Source organism: Pempheris klunzingeri, chromosome 3, assembly GCF_042242105.1.
Source record: "Pempheris klunzingeri isolate RE-2024b chromosome 3, fPemKlu1.hap1, whole genome shotgun sequence".
Taxonomy (NCBI): Eukaryota; Metazoa; Chordata; class Actinopteri; order Acropomatiformes; family Pempheridae; genus Pempheris; species Pempheris klunzingeri.
The window spans coordinates 27,836,195-27,854,210 of NC_092014.1; the positions used below are offsets into that span (position 1 = coordinate 27,836,195).

The window sequence follows — 18,016 nt, forward strand, 5'->3', positions numbered from 1 at the left end:
GTACAGAAGAATATCATTTACTGCATTTTCTCCATTGTCTTTTCACTTTTAATACAAAAGTGAGACACGGTTGCAGTTCTCCATGTAAATGTGACTTTCGACGACATGTTTGTATTTTTCACTTCCCTTGAGGTCAGCCCACACTGGATGGTCTGGTAGGCAGTCAGCATTCAAACTTCAGTTGATCAACGTGTCTTTATTTGCATGGCACCTTTTAATCACTTCATGCTCTACATGTGTCGGTAAAACTAAGAAATAAGAAATGTAAAAACAGCAAGGCAATGAGAGATTAATGCATACAAAAAAAATATGATGAATAACAGCAAAACAATATAAAAGCAATTACAGAGCTGTGACACTGATGGCAAATTAAAAGCAAAAAACAAAAAGTCTTACTGCTTGAAGCTTTGTGAAATGGAAAAGTTGTCTCATAGCCAAACCAAAACATATCACATTGACACGTGAAATACAGATGTGGGCTTTTCCGTGAAAATGGGGCCTTGTCAGTGAAAAGGAAGTCAGTGCGGTCTGTTAGACTAAGCTATTGTCACAAAGGACAGATGCCAGGTATAAGATACAAGAAGATGAAGTCTTTCTGGGTTATGGCGATTGTTGCTGGTGAGTAACAAATGCACTCTTTATTATACCATAATTTTGGATGGACAGGCATTAACTAACTTTGATTCACAGGTGAGGAAATTTCACTTTTCATTTACTGATGATAATATAATCATAATATTGTATTTGTTTTATTAAATGTCACTGTAAAATGGTTTAAATTGAAACTATAATTAAAAAAAATTAAATTTTGGGATAGGTCAAAAACGAGGGGATGCAGATTGTACCTCTTTCACACTCCATGGTTATAGAGAAATGAGCCAGATGACACGGAGTGAAATGCAGTTTAGAGAATATGTGAGCCAACTGTGTTAAAGACAGCTTTCCATCTTCTGAGTAGCTGATGATTTTGAGTGGGTAATGTTTTGTTTTTTTCTAGGCACCAGGACAACTTTGTCAAAATGAGTTTGTATGTCTGTAGACTTTGGACTAAAGTGGAATTTCAAGGATCCAGTAGAAATAAACCAGCTTTAGCCCGACTTTAAAATGTTGCCAAAAATATGTTAGCTTTGAAACTGAATTGTTTTCATATCAGTTAAAACTTTTATTTAAATCTGCATCAAAAGCTTTTGAAGATTAAACTTGGTCTTGATCTGTTCTAGGGTTTATCACTGTGGCTGATTTTCGGATGCTGTTTAAGCCTGCTGTTGAGGAACAAATTGTCCAAATTGGTTCAACAGTCACTCTGAGTTGTAACATCTCATATATCTATGATACAACGTGGCTTAAACACAACCCAGACTTCACCCCCACTGTGGTCCTCTGCGGCAGCCTCCGAGATGGACGACCTGCCCAAGGTAGTGTCATGTTGGGTTCTTCAAATAACACTGGCAACTGCTGCAGATACATTTATGTCTTTTATTGGACAACTGCATTCAGACAGTAGCCTGATCATAACTGAAGAGATGTTATCTATTTTGCAACTGTATTGTCTATTTGTGTTTTGATCATTTGGAAAATGGAGCAAAAGAAGAGAAGCTACGAGAAGTGGACGGACGACGAGGTCCAGGCTCTTTTGAGCGTATTTGCTGAGGAAGAAATTCAGCGGGACGACCGAGTCTATGGAAGAATAGACGACAAACTGGCAAAGCTAAATGTAGGGCACACGCCGAAACAAATTCGCAAACAAAGTTGAAGAAACTTATGCAAGATTTTAAGAAGCTGAAGGACCGCAGCATTCGCAGTGCTATACGTCCCCCACACGTCATCAGCCAGGAGTATTTACTTTGGCCAAATCAAAATGTTGAGCCAACTGTTCAGTCTGATGCCAGCGTCTCCATACATTTTGTACATCGGTCATCGGTCTGGCAGTTTGCTTCATCTAATACGTGAACTTGTTCACGTGAACTTTTGTCAGATATAGTGGAATTTGTCATTGATGGAGCTGTGGATAACCAGTGCTCTCTGGTCAGTGATTCAAAAAACTTTAATCTATCTCTATCTGCCACAACATAGGATTGGTAAAGGAGATACTCCGGAATTCTGACCTCTGTGAGGCGTTGAGTGCTTCCTGTCTTTTCTCACCTTGTGGTTGATTGGTGGTGAATTGTTCTCTTCGTCTACTTTTGTCACTGCTATTCCTTGTTGTCTTATTACAAAGACAAAAACAACAGATGTGGAGAGGCAGCCTCTGTCCCAGAGAGATGTCATGATGGTATAACTTCACTGTATGTCTGCATCCTGTAGCTGCTGCATTGCTTCGAACATACAGCACGAGAGGACACACCGCAGTCTGGTCAGTTTGCAAGAGGGACTGGATGTAGCTTTTAGGGTCGTTGCGTCTGGCTGTAGTCAGAAGAGTGTTGCTACAAATTAATGACTGTGTCCTTTGTGTGCCAGGCTACGTGGAAAGTGCTGAGAAACGCCTCGGTGTCTGTTCCGCAGGGTCTTGTGCTCTGGCAGGACAAGAGCTGATCTAGTGATGTGCCACAATCAGAATCTGTTTATTTCAAAGAGCTGTACAGTGGTTGGAAAAACAAGTTAATGTTCACAGTATGAAGAATACGTGCACAGTGCAGAAATAAGCCATAAACACGAATGTGCTAAAGGAGAACTGCTCTGTCAGTCCAGTATTGTCTTACATCAAGTCCAATGGATTGAGCCCTTGTCCTCCCTGCAGTCCTAACAGTGTTTTGTGGTCCCTTTCTAGTTTGAAGTGTAGACTGATAATGAAGTTAGTGAACCTTTCAAGTGCCTCCCCATCCTCGAGCGTAGTATTCTGTGCTTGACAGCAATCTGGGTGCATACGCCAATGTTGACCACATGTCGTGGTGCTTCTGTAGAATTATGTCATCCCGACAGTATGATGACACATCCACAGACACATCAGCGTCAGCTATTTTAGCCAACAGTTAAACCTCATTGATGGTGTCTTGACAAGTGCAACCACACGAGAAGAAAGGAATGCGATGTGTTAAGACCCACCAGCGTACACAAGAGGCACACACAGCTTCCAAACTGAGCCTCCTTGCTATCCCACTGCCTAAACAAGAATCTAGCTACAGAACTCTAGTCTTCACGAGTGGTGACCAGAAAACCAGCAACCACCCAGAAATCCCAGATCTATTGAGCAAATTTAGGGAAGGGAGAAAAGGAAGCCACCATACCCAAAGAACACCAACGAAACCTAAAGGTGAGACGCTGCTAAACCCTCAAGGGGTACCAATCCTACAGGTAATGAACGTACATGTGGATCAACACTCACCTTCCACGGCGAATATCCACAGCCCAAAGACAACAGTTGTAGAGCACACCTTGAAAAACCAAATTCAAGGAATTCATGTGCATCCCCTGGAGTGCAATAAATTTACCATAAGACTTCCTACATATCAATGACAAGATTTACTCAATAGAAAAAAATGCACAATAATGAGATGCGTGTTGACAGTGTAAAACAAACAAAGGCAATGCAAAAAAGAAGCAATCAGAGTTGGATGAAGGGTGAAGAGACTGATTCCCCAGCATCTGAGCAGACGTTCTTGGTTAGTGCATTGGCACTTCAGCTGTGAAAAACACAAAATGCACACAGTACACAGGACCACGGCAACGGGCTCTGGGGCTATCGCAGGCTGAACTTGGTTCGCTCATATTTCGACCACGTGCTCCGTGTGGAGCACCAGTCTGTGATGGCCTCTCCATGCTGCGTTGTTCTTGGTAGCCAGCATTAGCTGTTAGCTCTGATTTTTCTGTAAGTAAATATTATTTTATTATTTGATATGTCATCAATTGACTTCAGCTTTTTTCTCAGGATTTCAACATAGTCCTCGTTTCTCATTCGAGTTGGCGAACCGATCTCTGGCACTGAGGATCGCTGATGTTGAGGAGAGAGACCTGGGGCTGTACTACTGTATTGCCAGTGTGAACATGCATTTAACAGTTGGGAAAGGAACAAAACTTCAAGGTAAGAGAATATATTTTGCATTACGGTAAGCTTATTCAAGCAAAACTTGAAATAACGCTCTTCAACCACCTAAAGCTCTTTTATTATATTTAAATTTCCAGTTTTACCTGCAGACACATTGTATTCAGACAAGTCTACATGCCAATTACAATCAAAGCAAATTTACATATTGTGATGAAGGCAATCGAGCCCGTCAGACAGGCCTAGTTCTTGCATAATTAGTTACAGGGAGTATAATGGCCTTCCTTCAAGCCTGCAGATTTCCCTGCTTGTTTCTCACTTGTGGCCACAGGACTGCATGCTCTATCACCCACTGCAAGGCTGGTAGTAGCCATCTGGCTGGTAGGTATCGTCGGGCTTTGGCCAGCATGCTCTTCTACTAATGTGAGCAATTCAGACTGTATCATACAGGTAAACGCATGGATGGAAGTTCCCAAATTGCTGCACAATCCAAAACAACTAATTAAAAAGTCACCTTTTCAGGATTGTTTTGGCCTGGCACAACTCAACAGGGATGCATAACAGCAGAGGGGGCCGGGGGATGTCACTCTCAACATATGAAATAGAGAACTTTAACCTCTCAAATCTGTAATCAGCCTGGCACATCATTAAATACACCTTTCACAGCTCACAAAAAAATCACAAGTCAAGCCTCATCATTGTCTCACTCTGCTTTTCCTCAGTTTTGTCTCCAGGTTCCTCTTCGTTGCTCTTTCAGCATTGGTACTGCATAATTGTGGGCTTTGGGCTGCTGGTCATGTTGCTGGCTGTTTGCATCACCCACTGGAAAGCCAAGTCAATCAAGAAGACCACCAACAGGACCATCCCTGCAAAACGGCCCAGAAATATAAAACCACTTCCAAGAAGACATAAACAACACCAGCAGCAGCGAATGTAACTGTTCCTTTCTCACAGCATACATCTGAACTTCCCAAAGCAGGAAAAACACAGCTGTCACTAATAATGCCTACGTAGGCCCTGAAGCTGCCACGCTGCAGCCTTAAATAATGACTTTAACCACACCTGAGGGGGTACTACAGAGCAAGTTCAACAGAGCCAGGCTTTCTTAGTGTAAGCTTGTCACATTCCATGTACTTACAACCAGACATGATGGGTATCTTGAAGGTGGTGGTTAAAAAATGAAAAAACAAAACAAAACAACGATTTTAGTTCCGAATCCACTGTAAACTCTCTGTAACCTCTTGGGGCTTCATGCTTTACTTTGTAATTAACATGTACCTCACCCATGTGATCGTGCTGTCTGTTGTATTTCAATAAAAAAATACATTCTTTGTAGTTCTTAATAGAAATTTAATATAAACAATAAAAAAAACAGTGCAGTAATAAACCTAGTGCAATCAGTGGGTGTTCATTATAATCAAAGAAATATAATCACGTCTACAATAAATATATACATGACACTTCAGTAACAAATATATACACAACCAACCAATCAACAGGAATATACTGTAATGGAACAGCCTTCCACTCAGCCAAAGCATGGTGGCTGTTGCCTGGAAGTACCAATTGCCAAAATACTGCAGGTGGCGGTTAGGGTTAGGGTTGGGGGTGGGTGGCAGGGTTCCGCTCTCTCTGACACTGCTCGCAGGTTATGGTGTCACCCTTCCTCATGCACTTCCTCTTTTTCATGCCGCTCTGCTCCTCTTCCTGCCTTTTCTTTTGATGATAGTGCTGGGTGGTGTATGGCACATCTCCTACTCCTGCAGGTCTGGGAAGAACCACAGGAGCCAGAGATTGGGAGGGAGGCAGGCAGGAGAGGTGGAGGTGCAGACAGAGGAGGCTGAGGAGGTGGTTTGGACGCCTGGAAGAGGTGGCTCGAACGCTGGCAGGTTCAGTCTCTGTTTCCACTAGGCAATCTTTGCTGTGTTAAGGGACAGAACAAAGACACGGGGACTGTGGTGTTTGGCATACAGGGTCTAAAAGAAGTGATGTAATAGCATGCAGCATTATCATGCATATGTATATATAAATATATATATATATATATGTATATGCTACTTCATAACACTGATTTAGCAGATTAATCATTTATGAAGAAAGTGTTAAAACATATGCCCATCTTAATCGTATTCTTTGGTGCTGTCCAGGACTAAAACCTTTTTGGGAAGAAATAAAGTGCAAACTTGGTTAGAATTTTGTTCTTTTTTGGAAAATTAGTAATTGTGGATAAAAGAGATGAATATCATGTAAGAATATTGAAAGTGACTGCTCTGTCAAAATGTCAAAACTGACAGAAAAGAAAATATGCATGTATTCAAGTATGTACGTAAATTCAAATAGTATTCACAATAGTATTCTAGTATTCTAATCAGTTCCTCATGTAATGACATACTTAACACTTAACTTTTTTAAGTACTTAAAATAAACATATGACAGGAGTGAGAGAGAGAGAGAGAGAGAGAGAGAGTGTTTTTTTAGCATCCTCTGAATGACACGGCCATCCTCCCTCTTTCTAAATTTAGGATCCATTCTGTATGGTTGAATAAAAGCAAAGAAAGAAAACAGCAGCAGTCAGAATATGCTTGGTCTGACTTCTTATACAGTATTGCACACAATTCATATTGTACTGGAAAAAACCTCATTTACAGTTTAATTTCTTATCACCAGTTACCAGTTAAGTACACAGCTGAACTATGCAAGTCATGTAACTATCCTCACTTGCTGTGTTCATGCCACAGCCTGCACACTAGAACACTGTGAGACAGGGGGCAGATAAGTATAACCAGCAAACAACCCAAACACATTGGTTACTACACCGATTGATCCATGCACATCTACTTTGGCCTGTTTTAGCTAATTGGGAATCCAAATAAAGAATAAACAACATAGACTGCGTTGGTCACCTCTCGTTGCGCCTACCAAGATGTGACCAATCAGTATCGCCAGAGCTACCAAGATTGAGCCGGAAGCCGACCCCCTTAATTCCTCCCGCAGATTTTAAACTTGGGACATCTTTTGCGATATAAAGATTCATAACGTAACAGAAACGTAACCTAGTTAATTAGCTCATTTTCAATCAAACGTCGGTCCATTCATAACCAGCTAATCGACTGGCATTACACTAAATAATTGACTGGCTGTTTGGTAATAAGACCAACGTTACCTAATCATTAGTACAAGGTGTAAAGTGACAAAGTCCACAAATAAGTCCACAGTTTACCAACGCAGTCTATGTTGTTTATTCTTTGTTTGGATTCCCAATTAGCTAAAACAGGCCAAAGTAGATGTGCATGGATCAATCGGTGTAGTAATCAATGTGTTTGGGTTGTTGGCTGGTTATACTTATCTGCCCCCTGTCTCACAGTGTTCTAGTGTGCAGGCTGTGGCATGAACACAGCAAGTGAGAATAGTTACATGACATGCATAGTTCAGCTGTGTACTTAACTGGTAACTGGTGATAAGAAATTAAACTGTAAACGAGGCAATATAAGAAGTCAGACCGAACATATTCTGACATATTCTGAGCCTCTTTGCTAGCTGAAAACCATCCACTTCCTCTCGACCATCCACATCCTGTCCTCCCTGCGCTCATTGTTACTGAGGGAAGGCCAGTCTCAGCTGCTTTCACCACAAAACTATCAGCCATGTAAGTATGCACCTAGAAAATGAATATTGTGTATGATTAAGATTTACATGTCTTGAATAGTATAATATATATATATAATGATGTCATTCTGTTTCAAAACGATGATCGCCCGAACAGGGACTTGAACCCTGGACCCTCAGATTAAAAGTCTGATGCTCTACCGACTGAGCTATCCGGGCTCTGACACATGTACAAACAGTGATCGGTTATGACTTGTACAGGACACATCTTATCCCCACGGCCATGCAGATAACCCTGCTGGAGCTGACAGAAACCAGGGTAACGTGTCGAAATACATTTCATTTAAGCATTTCTATTTACATCAGCGCCGCCTAATCAGTGGAAAATGCTAAAAGCCTTTGCTAGGACTGATATGGGGAAGACGACTAACACGAAGTTAGCTAACTTTAACCCACATATCAAAACCCAGCTAGGCTAATGAGCCGAATTAACGAAGCTAATTAACCTAAGTTATCTATTTCACGAGCGTTAAATGCTACAATGTGTTAGCTAGTGGTAACGTTTTAGAAACTGTACGTTGGCTGCCACAACTTCTACAACCTGTTGTTGTTGTTGTTTCATTAGAGAAAAGCTACACTTTCAACGGAGAAAAGCACAACAGACAACTTGAAGACTGGCCTCAACATTAGCTTTAGCTAATGTTTCATTTGTGAACGTTGAAACAATTTACAAGAGGTATCAAGGGGGAGGGAAGAAGGCTTTAATGCATTTGTATTCTATCATTATCGTGTGTAACCGCTGGTCTGTAACGTTAGTATTTTCTGCAGATTTGGTGTTTATTAGCTAAAATGGTTATCGAAACAGAGGAAAAATGTGAAGGCCCCAGCGAGATTTGAACTCGCGACCCCTGGTTTACAAGACCAGTGCTCTAACCCCTGAGCTATGGAGCCCCATTTACTTTAACGTGACGTCACATTTGCCTAAATTTTTATTTTGCCGACGTTTTCAGTTTTGTCGTTGTTCCTTTGAATATTGTTGTAATAAAGACGAAACTCTGCCCCGCGGCCCACGCTGGCACATCCCAACAGCCCCAGTGAGCTGCCCCTAAGCATGAATAATCAGGTAACTAAGAAGAAGAAGACGTCAGAGCCAATACGGAAGTGAAGGTGGAGGCGGAGATGTAACATTAGTCGCGAGCAGGACCTTATTCTAGTAGCATGGACTGGCGGGGTGATATTGTAGACGCACTCTCAAACAGGGTTTCCGTTTAACTTTGATGACTTCGGCTGTAATCTGGCTGGGAAAAAAAAAGGGGGGAAATGTGAGACGTGTAATGTGTCCACCAGGTGGCAGCACGTGGCCGAGTGTCAGACTCCCGCTGCCTGTCAGTGAGTCTCACCAGGAAGAATGAAGCTCCATTTTACAGCTGCAGAAGTGATCCGAGCAGCAACAGTTCACTCACACAAGTGTGAAGGGGCTGCGGCTGGAGATCAGGATGCAGACAAAAGTACATTAAATAGGTGAAGACAAAGTGTGCTAAACAGAAGTCGATGGTATTGCTTGGATCAAAAACAGGGGGGGGGGGGGCTGTCTAGGAATGTTTTTGGGACTCCTCTTTCTATTGGTTGTTGGCCATCCATCATCATGGCTGGAAGGGAAGGGAAGGGAAGGGAAGGGAAGGGGGGGTGTTCTGGGCGTGGTGAGGGGGTAGGAGCTGGCTGCTGTCCTCCCCATGTCTCCCCCCACCCCTCAGTCTTCTCTGCACACTGGTCCCGCACCAAGTTAAAGATGGACGCGAAAGGATAATATTAGGAGAAGCATGGCAGCTTTTATTTCAGCGCATCATGGCCGCACCACTCCTCTACCAGTAATCCTGTAGAGGGAATCTGCTGCCTCTCTCTTTGGATTTGGCATTTTAGCATAAACAAAAAAAGAAGGTGGGATTCGGCCACCTGGGAAGAGGGAGAGAAAGACAGAGCCATGGCGGAGCCCAAAGGGTAGATGTGATTCATGAAGAGGTCTGTGACGATCCGGCATTTGGCTCCAAGCGTGTGGGACTAGGAGGGAGGACCCAGAAGTTCATATCAACAGGTGAATGTTTGATCCAGGCTCTGTCCTGTATGTGCAGGTGAGGGAGGAGGTGAGGGGGGGGAGGCACGATCGAGTGAGATGCTTGAACCGGAGTCCAGTCCCGGTGCCGGCACCGGTGCTAACATGAGGAAACACCCTTACACCCAAGGCGCCAGAGGAGTCCAGCCTGGACGCTTGGCTGGCTGACTGAGTGCAGCTCAGGCACGGCGGGCGGCTTCTTGGTTACATTTGCTCGCAGCTTGTGCTCCCGGGATCCAGACCGGTTGAGCCTGTTCTGGTGTGACCCGGGTTGGAGAGTCGTTGCCACTGAGGGTGCGCTGTTATGTGAGCCACTACTTTCCCAACGTTTCGGTGTGCTACGCCCCGAACTACGGGGCAGAAACACACCCTGGCTGTGGCGACCTGCAGCCCGCCGAGGCTGGCTCTGACGGGACCTGCGCACAGACACATGTAGCTCCAGCTATCCGGGAAACAAGCCCGGAGCGTTATTACTATTTTTATTACGAGGAGATTTCTCCCGCTGAGGCGGAACCCGCGAGAGGCCGTCGCTGGAAATAAGCGACCCGCCGGAGACGCCGTCGGTGTGTCTGGACCAGGCTCCGGCAGATGTGAAGCACCGAGCCTAGGCCGCTCTCCGCCTGTTTACTCTGCGGCTCTTTCGGCATCGTATTACGGCGTTGGAACAAAGGAAGCCGAGCGAGGACCGTGATTTCCTTCTACGCGGGGCCATGCGAGGAGCTCGGGTCTTCGTGGGAGAATGTGCCGTCTCCCCCCGGCGTTAGCTCCGCCATGTAAGAGACGAGCCCTGGCTGCTTTAGCTCTGGCTCCAGTCCGCCTGTACTCATGCGGCACGACGGGCAAGGACGCTGAGAAAGGGCCAGATTAAATGTGATATCCTAACAAAACATGACCGTGTTGTTCAGATGCCACCGTGTTGGCCTCTGCCTCCAGCAGACGGGCGTTGTTTTGGCGAACAAATCCCCCACTCCTCTCCGAGGGGTCGGGGATTCCTTTAGCTACAACACCAGCCGTTTTTCCTGCTATTTCACCATTCCTCTCCTCCCCAGGGCCAACAGTAACAACATGCTCCTGGCCTCCGCCGTGGTGGTGTGGGAATGGCTGAACGAACACGGCCGGTGGCGGCCCTACAGCGCCGCGGTCTCCCACCAGATAGAGGCGGCCATCCGGAGCAGCGACCCCCGCGGAGGGAGCGTGGTCCTCGGCCAGGTGGACAGCCGGCTCTCGCCTTACATCATAGATCTCCAATCCATGCACCAGTTCAGACAGGACACAGGTAAGACAGGGAGGGGGCTGGCGGTGGTAAAGGGGAGAGGATGTCATGTTTGGGATTTCACTGAGGGTTCAGAGCCATGCAAATTCCCTTGTAGTACAGGACAGTGCTGTAAGTGGCTGTAAAGCTGCAAAGTGACACCTTAAAGGGGTTGTGCAGTATTTTGCAACCTGCTTCTTCAGCGTCTGCTGCAAACAACACACAGACCACGATCTGCTGATCATGGTCACGGCTTTTCAAATCAGCCTTGACCCAAAAAAACACCACTGTTGGTCCATGCTGTGTGGCTCTACACGAGCTGAAGGTGTGATCTCCTCTCACTGGACCCCTCATGTAAGACATTCAGAATAGTGTTTGGGATTCAGCCCGTCTGCCTGTGATCCCACTGTCATGGACAACAGTCCATCCGATGTTGGCCCAAAGATTTCTATGGGTCCTACTTGTGTGTTTTCATAGCACAGCACCTTGTGTTTCTAGTTCTAAGATGTGAAGCATCAGAGTATTTTAAGAGCAGCTAGTCTTAGTCTTACACAGCTGTACCTGGAGACAACTGTGGTGAGATTTGACTTTCATTTGCTGCCAAACAAGCAGAGTGAAAAGGTAAGCTGAATTTGAGTTTGACTGGTGCAGCGATGAACGTGCTGCTCAAACTAGGGGGACAGTTAGAAAAGAAAGTGCAACAGTGCTTTTGCCAATTAAGGGATCATCATGGGGTGATTTGAAGGCACAGTCCTGTTTATAATCATGAATTGTGCCTTAAAATTAAAATAAACCTAGATCAGTATTCATGACCGTGCACTTTGAGTTATGGGGATATGGGGATTTCTTACATTTTGTCACAATTTTACTTATTAGCATGCTTACCTGCTGTTTTAAGTCATCACAGATGTAAACAAAGCATGAACACAACCAGAAAACATTCCTTACTTAGTTGTTTCAGTTTTAGGCCCTGTGTGATGGGATGGGGCCACTTTTGTGCTCATGTTCAGATCACAGCACTGAGTCTTTAAGTCATTTTTTTCATTTGAGTGAAAAGCCACCGCAGTGCACTCTTCTGCAGTGCACTTTTCTCTGGGCTGCAGAACGATGCTCTTTTCATACTATTCATCCAGGTTAGAAAAGAGTACAAACCTAACTTGCATTATAAAATGCACCTCCCCCCCAAAAAAACAGGTCTTTCAGCCAGGAGTGAAATCACCAGCACCAGTTGTCTAAGAATGTATTTAATAGCAACTTGAGCATTGAGCTGAGTTGAGCATGAACTTAAGTACGACGTCTTTTTGACTTTCAGCAGTGAACTCCCCCCTCATCCAAAGCAGCTAAAGCATCACCCATGCGGCTGGCGCTGGGTAAACAAACTAAGCTGATTGTTTTCACTCGACCTGAACGCTCTGCTGTGAAGTTAGGGCTAATGGGGGAGAGGAGAGGACTTCCTGGGATTTCTTGTAAAGTAAAGGCCTTTTTTTTTATTTCTGGTGAAAATCTTTGGTCAATGGTCAATTACAACAGGAGCCCACTTTTTCCGCCATGTCGTGCTTCCTGCACCCCCCCTTGCTTGGACCAGAAGGAGTATTTCCAGTAAGTGAGAACACATCTGACACTGACAGTCTCCTGTTGGTTGCTACATGTGTGAAAGGACAACGCCCGAAAATGGCCGGTCACTGGAGAGTTACGATACTGAAACCCCCCCCCCACCACCGAAGCTTATTGTTTCATCAGGTGCACATGAATTCAGCCTGTATTCAATTTCAAAATAGCATGAGTAACATTAAGTCATGAAGATGTACACATGTAAACATCTTTTGTTCTGAAACCTGTGTGAGATGTTTGGTACTGGCCACCATCAGCACATCAATATGTGATTGCTAGTTAGGTGATTATAGATAAGAGGGATTAGCACTACAGCTAACTAGCTAGCCACATCTGTCATTAGCACGAGGTCATTAAAGTAACGATGGCCTACTTAAAGTCCTTGAATTTAGAGTGAAAAATCAAGCACAGGAATACCTGGAAAATCAGCCTTTTTTTTTTCAGTTGGTTCTTAAAAAGGGTTTAAAAATGAAAAACTGAAATTCTTAATTTGAGTACGTTCAATATCTTTTGATTTGACTGAGATGTAGAAGACAGTTTTGTTTATCAAATGGCCGTAAATAATAGAGAAATACACAGATGTCTGTCAGATACGGTAACGCAGACCTATCGCCTTTTCTGTGTGTGGAACCTTAATGCTTACTGCTCCCCAAAGGCCCGCTCTGAGCCAGGAATAATCCTACACATCCACCGATACTACTGATGATTATTTGGATTGAAATGAAGCCCCGATGCTGTGAAAATATGCAGTCATTTACTGTGTGCACCACATACATCTAATTAATTAATCTGTTTGTTAAAGGTTAAGAGCATTGTAGAAGTTCTGTCAGTCAGACACTGAGAGAACGAGTGTGTGTGTGTGTGTGTGTGTGTGTGTGTGTGTGTGTGGTATGATGATGTCGAGCAGCTGCAAATGACCATTGCACTACTGAGTAAGCTGCATATCCACTAACATCACACACACACACACACACACACACACAGACGCGCAGCAGCTGCAAACTCCTGACACGGAGAGAAGAGAGAGACCTTGATTCTGTGGAAAGAATGGGATATTGCAAGGCCCAATGAGCAGAGAGTTCACTTTAGTTGTCCTCCCTCTGTAGTTACCCCTCCTCCCACTCTCTCTTGGTTCTCTCAACCTCACCCCCTTCTTCTCCCTTGGTCTTGTACAAGTGTTTAGTTTCGTCAATAGGCAAAAGCCCCATGGGCTTTTCGGTTTTGGCTTCGGGCATGGGTGAGATAGAACGATCTGTGTGTGTGTGTGTGTGTGTGTGTGTGTGTGTGTGTGGTGGGGGTGTAGGACGAGTGGGAGTGGTTGTTGCAGAAGGAGTGAGATAATTGGGCAGTCTGTATTCTTTCTCTCGCTCTGTTTGACTTTGGCTCCTCCACCATTGTTGGATTTTGTGGAACAGATGTGAGTTACTCCATTGTGGCTGTGAGACCCACACACACTGGAGGAGAAAGTCTGGGGGTTTTGAGAAGCTGAACATAACTTCTAGGCAGAGCGGAGGGGGTTGTTGTTCAGTTTGGGGGTCGCTGCTTGTCACAAGTTCAGTAAAGTGGAGGATGGGGGACAGAAAGCAAGGCGAAGAAAGGAAAAGAGCAGTCAAAGCTATAGCTGGGTTCTAATAGCCATCTCCGCTTACAATCCTCCTCTGGGTTCCAAAACATTTGATTTGGATTTGCTGAGCTCTGATGAGCTCCTCAGTCTTTGGTTTATCCTAAAAGAGGGAGGACAACTAAAGTGACTAACTAGTGTGGACGTCACTGTTGGTGTACTTTTGCATGCATGCATTAATCTCTTAAGACCCGAGCTCTTGTTTGATATGCATTTTTTATTTCTCCTTGCTATTTGGGCTTATTGGACCCTGATAAGTATAAAACCTAAGCATCATCTTTTTACGTGGTGTAGTTTTAGAGAAACATTATGTCCACATATGTGGACAATCGGTCTTAATTTCCAGAAAACACAATAAAGTCACCTTTGTGCAAAACTCTTTATTTCCACCCTGAACATAGCAGGTTTTTTTTCCTGACTGCTTTTGCATGTATTTATAACACATACAAAACATATTTTGAACATGTTTTGAAAATCACGGTGCAAAAAAACAATATGAAATATCAACAATTTTGCCCACATACACGTCCATACGGCCCCAGCTGAGCAGAATTAACTACTATGGTGATATAACCCAAAATGTGATGTCCACGCATGTGTACGCCAGGTCTTTAGAGGTTAAGACAGGATTGTGTGTGGATAAACTTTCTGTCTTTGATGGACAAGTGATGTGTCAGACAGGAAACATGGGGAGGTGCCAGCTGGCTACATTAGTGTCTAGGGTCATGACGGTCCCATAAACACCAACATTAATAGTTCAACTGCCGAACCTGAACTCTGACAGTCTCTTTTTACGAGAGGGACTGACTGACGAAAGAAAGCAATTCGCGCTCATGGTTTGTGTTCGTCAAAGAGGATATCAGCATGATGTCTGGTCACGAAGCACAAACGTCAGTCAGCAGTGCTTTGATAGGTAGTTGCAACATATGAAAGGGTGCTGCGGTCGATGAAATGGACACCTGATTATGACCCCACTATGACCTCTCCTCCCCCACTGTTCCTCTTGGCACTGGGCTTCTGAGCAGAATCACGCATGAAAGCCCTGCAGACGCTCTGCAGTGTCACCACAGATAGCGCTGGCCTTAAAATGACAACGTGCAGCGTCACTGAAGCGCTCCTAGTCCTCAGCACAGCCTCTCCGTGAAAGCTGTGTGTGTTCTGTACAACTGGTAGCCCACTGGTACCTTTGCTGGTACCAGCGCTCGTTGGTGTGGTGTCTCCGCACTGCACTTCAGAGAGATGAGCTCCTGGACAGGATGGTCAGTTCTGTAGCAGCGGTCTCATTCCATTTATTGTATGAGCCTCTGCAGGTGTCACTTTTTTTACCTGACTGTTGAGTCAAGAAGATTTAATTATTCATGCACACAAATGGCTTCTTTTTTCATCCCAAGCAAAAAAAGAAATAGAAGACACGCCGCTCCTTGTGTGGGTGTGACAGCTTTGATGACCTGTCTTGAATCACTTCACACACTCTGTGGTGTCAGGTTGCTAGTGAGAGTTATACATTCATATAAAGATGTCAAATTCTGACTTTAAAATGATGACCGTACAGCTATTTGCGAATGCCTTTTTCTGAGACGTTGAAATCAGTAGTTTTGGCTATACGAACATCTCTGATCACCTACCTCCTTGCATACAGTTGTTTGAGAGGGAGAATCTGACAGTAGATTAACTTGGTGTTCCTTTTAGCTTCAGAGCTCCACTTACACTTGTGACTTTTTTCTAACTGGTATGTTGGTACAGAGAGTATATGTATTACATGTAATGTACTATATTTATATTAGGCACTTTTACCCGACCCTATGTCTACCTTACTGAATTCAAAGTGAGCCAACAGGTGCCATATTCAGCAATATGTTCAATTTACAACAGAACAATTGGTATAAGCAAAACATTTTAAATTAAACTAAATGTATGTAAATACATTTTTGGTAAAAACGGAAGGAATGGGTTTTATTTTTACTTCATGGGACTTTTGATGGCTGACTTGTCACCAGTTTCTTTGAAGGTCGTTTTTTTTTAAAGTTGAGGGCATCTTTTCCTGCTCCTCCAGCATGCTGCTCCTCACGTACCAGCTGGTCCTGCTAAGGGAGACACATTCCCAGACCCCCACAATGCCCTGGGGCGTTAGGGTCATGGTAGAGGGGGTAGGATGGGGTTCTCCCTAGAGACGCAGGGGAGGGGGCAGATTGTGGTGACAAGAAATGGGGAGGGAGTAGAACCGCACATTAACACTGGCTACATTTCCATGCGTACGACAGACCAGGTTACTGGGACAAGTCAGGTCTTGACAAGAAATTACAAAACATGGTGCAGCAAGTTTGTGTGAAACCTGTGCTTACAGGTGCTATATAAGGATGGCTCCTGAGTGGGTTTTTAATGTCTGACCAGATTCTGTTATTTGGTTAAATAATATCAGTGTAAACTCTGGATGTGGAGCAACATTATCATTTATTTGTGTTAATTGTGTTCAGGGTCACTTGACCCAATGTTTGCACCAACTCCTGAGGGAAATATGTGGCTCTTTATCTGCTCAATGCTCTGCTGTGTTCCTCAGCTAATGGCTAATAGTTTCCTGTCTGTAGGTAGCTTACAGTGTTGTCAGAGCCTTTCTGCTAAAAACAGCACTGACATTTAGTGGTGTTAACCAGGTTTCTAGAATCATTTACCACGCTTTTGAAAACTGTGCTTCTTGTTTACGTGATGTTTAGGAAATCGGAGCGGACAGCGACCTTGTTACTGAAGGGCATGTCAACATGCTGTCTGTGAGGAATCTTGGCTGATAATTTAGACATAACTCCCTTTTAGTGTTTATTTGAGATCATGGCAGACATTGTTTTATGACAACTGATTAGACTGGAAGTTACTGGTGTTTTCATAACTTCATAGAGAAATGGTGTCAGTGTAATGTTGCACTAGTTGGCACATATAACATGGACTGTTTGAAGAAATTGCAGTTGCATGCAACCAATGCATTCTTTTTGTCTTTGGCTTTGTCCGCTAAGGTCAGGGACTCTGTTAGGAAGCCTCCTCTTCATGTCACGTCATACTTCCTGTGGTCCACGTGATCGGTCTCTCAGTATTTCTTTCTCTTTTCTCTTTCTCTGCTTTTCTCTCACACCCCATGAGGCTGAAAATTGACTCTGAACTCAAAACTCAGGGGACTGGACTCTTTCAAGGTGAGACAAAGTAAGACAAAGACAGGAGACAGAACTGAAGGGAGCAGGCGGCACAACAAAATCGGAGGGGAGAGGGTTGAAAAAAGTGCAGAGGGCACCAGATAGTTCAACTGCAAAGACAATATTACTGGAGGAAGATAGAATAACAAAAGATGTAGGGAGAGTGATTCGGCTTAAAAATCTGTGTGAAGGAAGGAGCTGAGGTCGGGAGGGCAGGTAAAGTAACGAGTCAAGTTACACACGCATATATATTAAAAGTTTAATCCAAGTTAAATATATAGAATGTAAATAAAAACCGTCATCTTTTAACATCAACAAATGTATTTAAATCACAGTATTTCTTGTTTGAAAGAACTAGCTTAGCTTTGCGCTGGATGCTGGCCGTTCTGTCTGATTTCTTCACGGACACATCATGGATCACAAGGAAATGGTGAGAAGGGAACCCAGAGAAAGGAAAATGAAAGAGGTGGAGGGGTCAGACTGCAGCTTTTTCTCTCGGAGTTGTTGTTGTGAAACTCTGCGTGTCGGGTTACTGTTACTGTGGGGCCTCTGGGGGGGACATCACTCACTGCTTGCTCACACACACACACACACACACATGCGCAAGGGATGCACATGAAAGCACGGGAGGACATCAGTAAATATTTATGTCACTGCC

At 44.1% G+C, this 18,016-nt stretch overlaps 1 protein-coding gene, 2 non-coding genes and 1 gene segment (V, D, J or C); 2 read left to right on the top strand and 2 right to left on the bottom strand.

The window, feature by feature from the left end:
- Positions 1–568: 568 nt before the first annotated feature.
- On the top strand, positions 569–5,270 carry LOC139199364 (Ig kappa chain V-V region W3082-like). The segment is given in 4 exon segments: positions 569–618; positions 1,221–1,415; positions 3,866–4,018; positions 4,702–5,270. Coding segments are annotated over 4 exon segments (597 nt in total).
- A 2,461-nt stretch (positions 5,271–7,731) lies between these two features.
- On the bottom strand, positions 7,732–7,804 carry trnak-uuu (transfer RNA lysine (anticodon UUU)). The gene has a single exon. It is a non-coding gene; the product is annotated as a tRNA-Lys (tRNA).
- Positions 7,805–8,463: 659 nt separating this feature from the next.
- trnat-ugu (transfer RNA threonine (anticodon UGU)) lies at positions 8,464–8,536 on the bottom strand. Its single transcript has one exon. It is a non-coding gene; the product is annotated as a tRNA-Thr (tRNA).
- An 830-nt stretch (positions 8,537–9,366) lies between these two features.
- Positions 9,367–18,016, top strand: part of LOC139198641 (E3 ubiquitin-protein ligase DTX4-like) — a 30,473-nt gene continuing 21,823 nt past the window's right edge. Inside the window, exons 1-2 of one of the 2 annotated variants that reach the window (XM_070827550.1) lie at positions 9,367–9,677; positions 10,745–10,971. In XM_070827550.1, the coding sequence (XP_070683651.1) occupies positions 10,761–10,971 (211 nt within the window). In that variant the 5' untranslated portion in view covers positions 9,367–9,677; positions 10,745–10,760. Of the gene's footprint in view, positions 9,678–10,116; positions 10,469–10,744; positions 10,972–18,016 lie in introns of those variants that run through there. The other variant, XM_070827548.1, reaches the window with a different exon arrangement.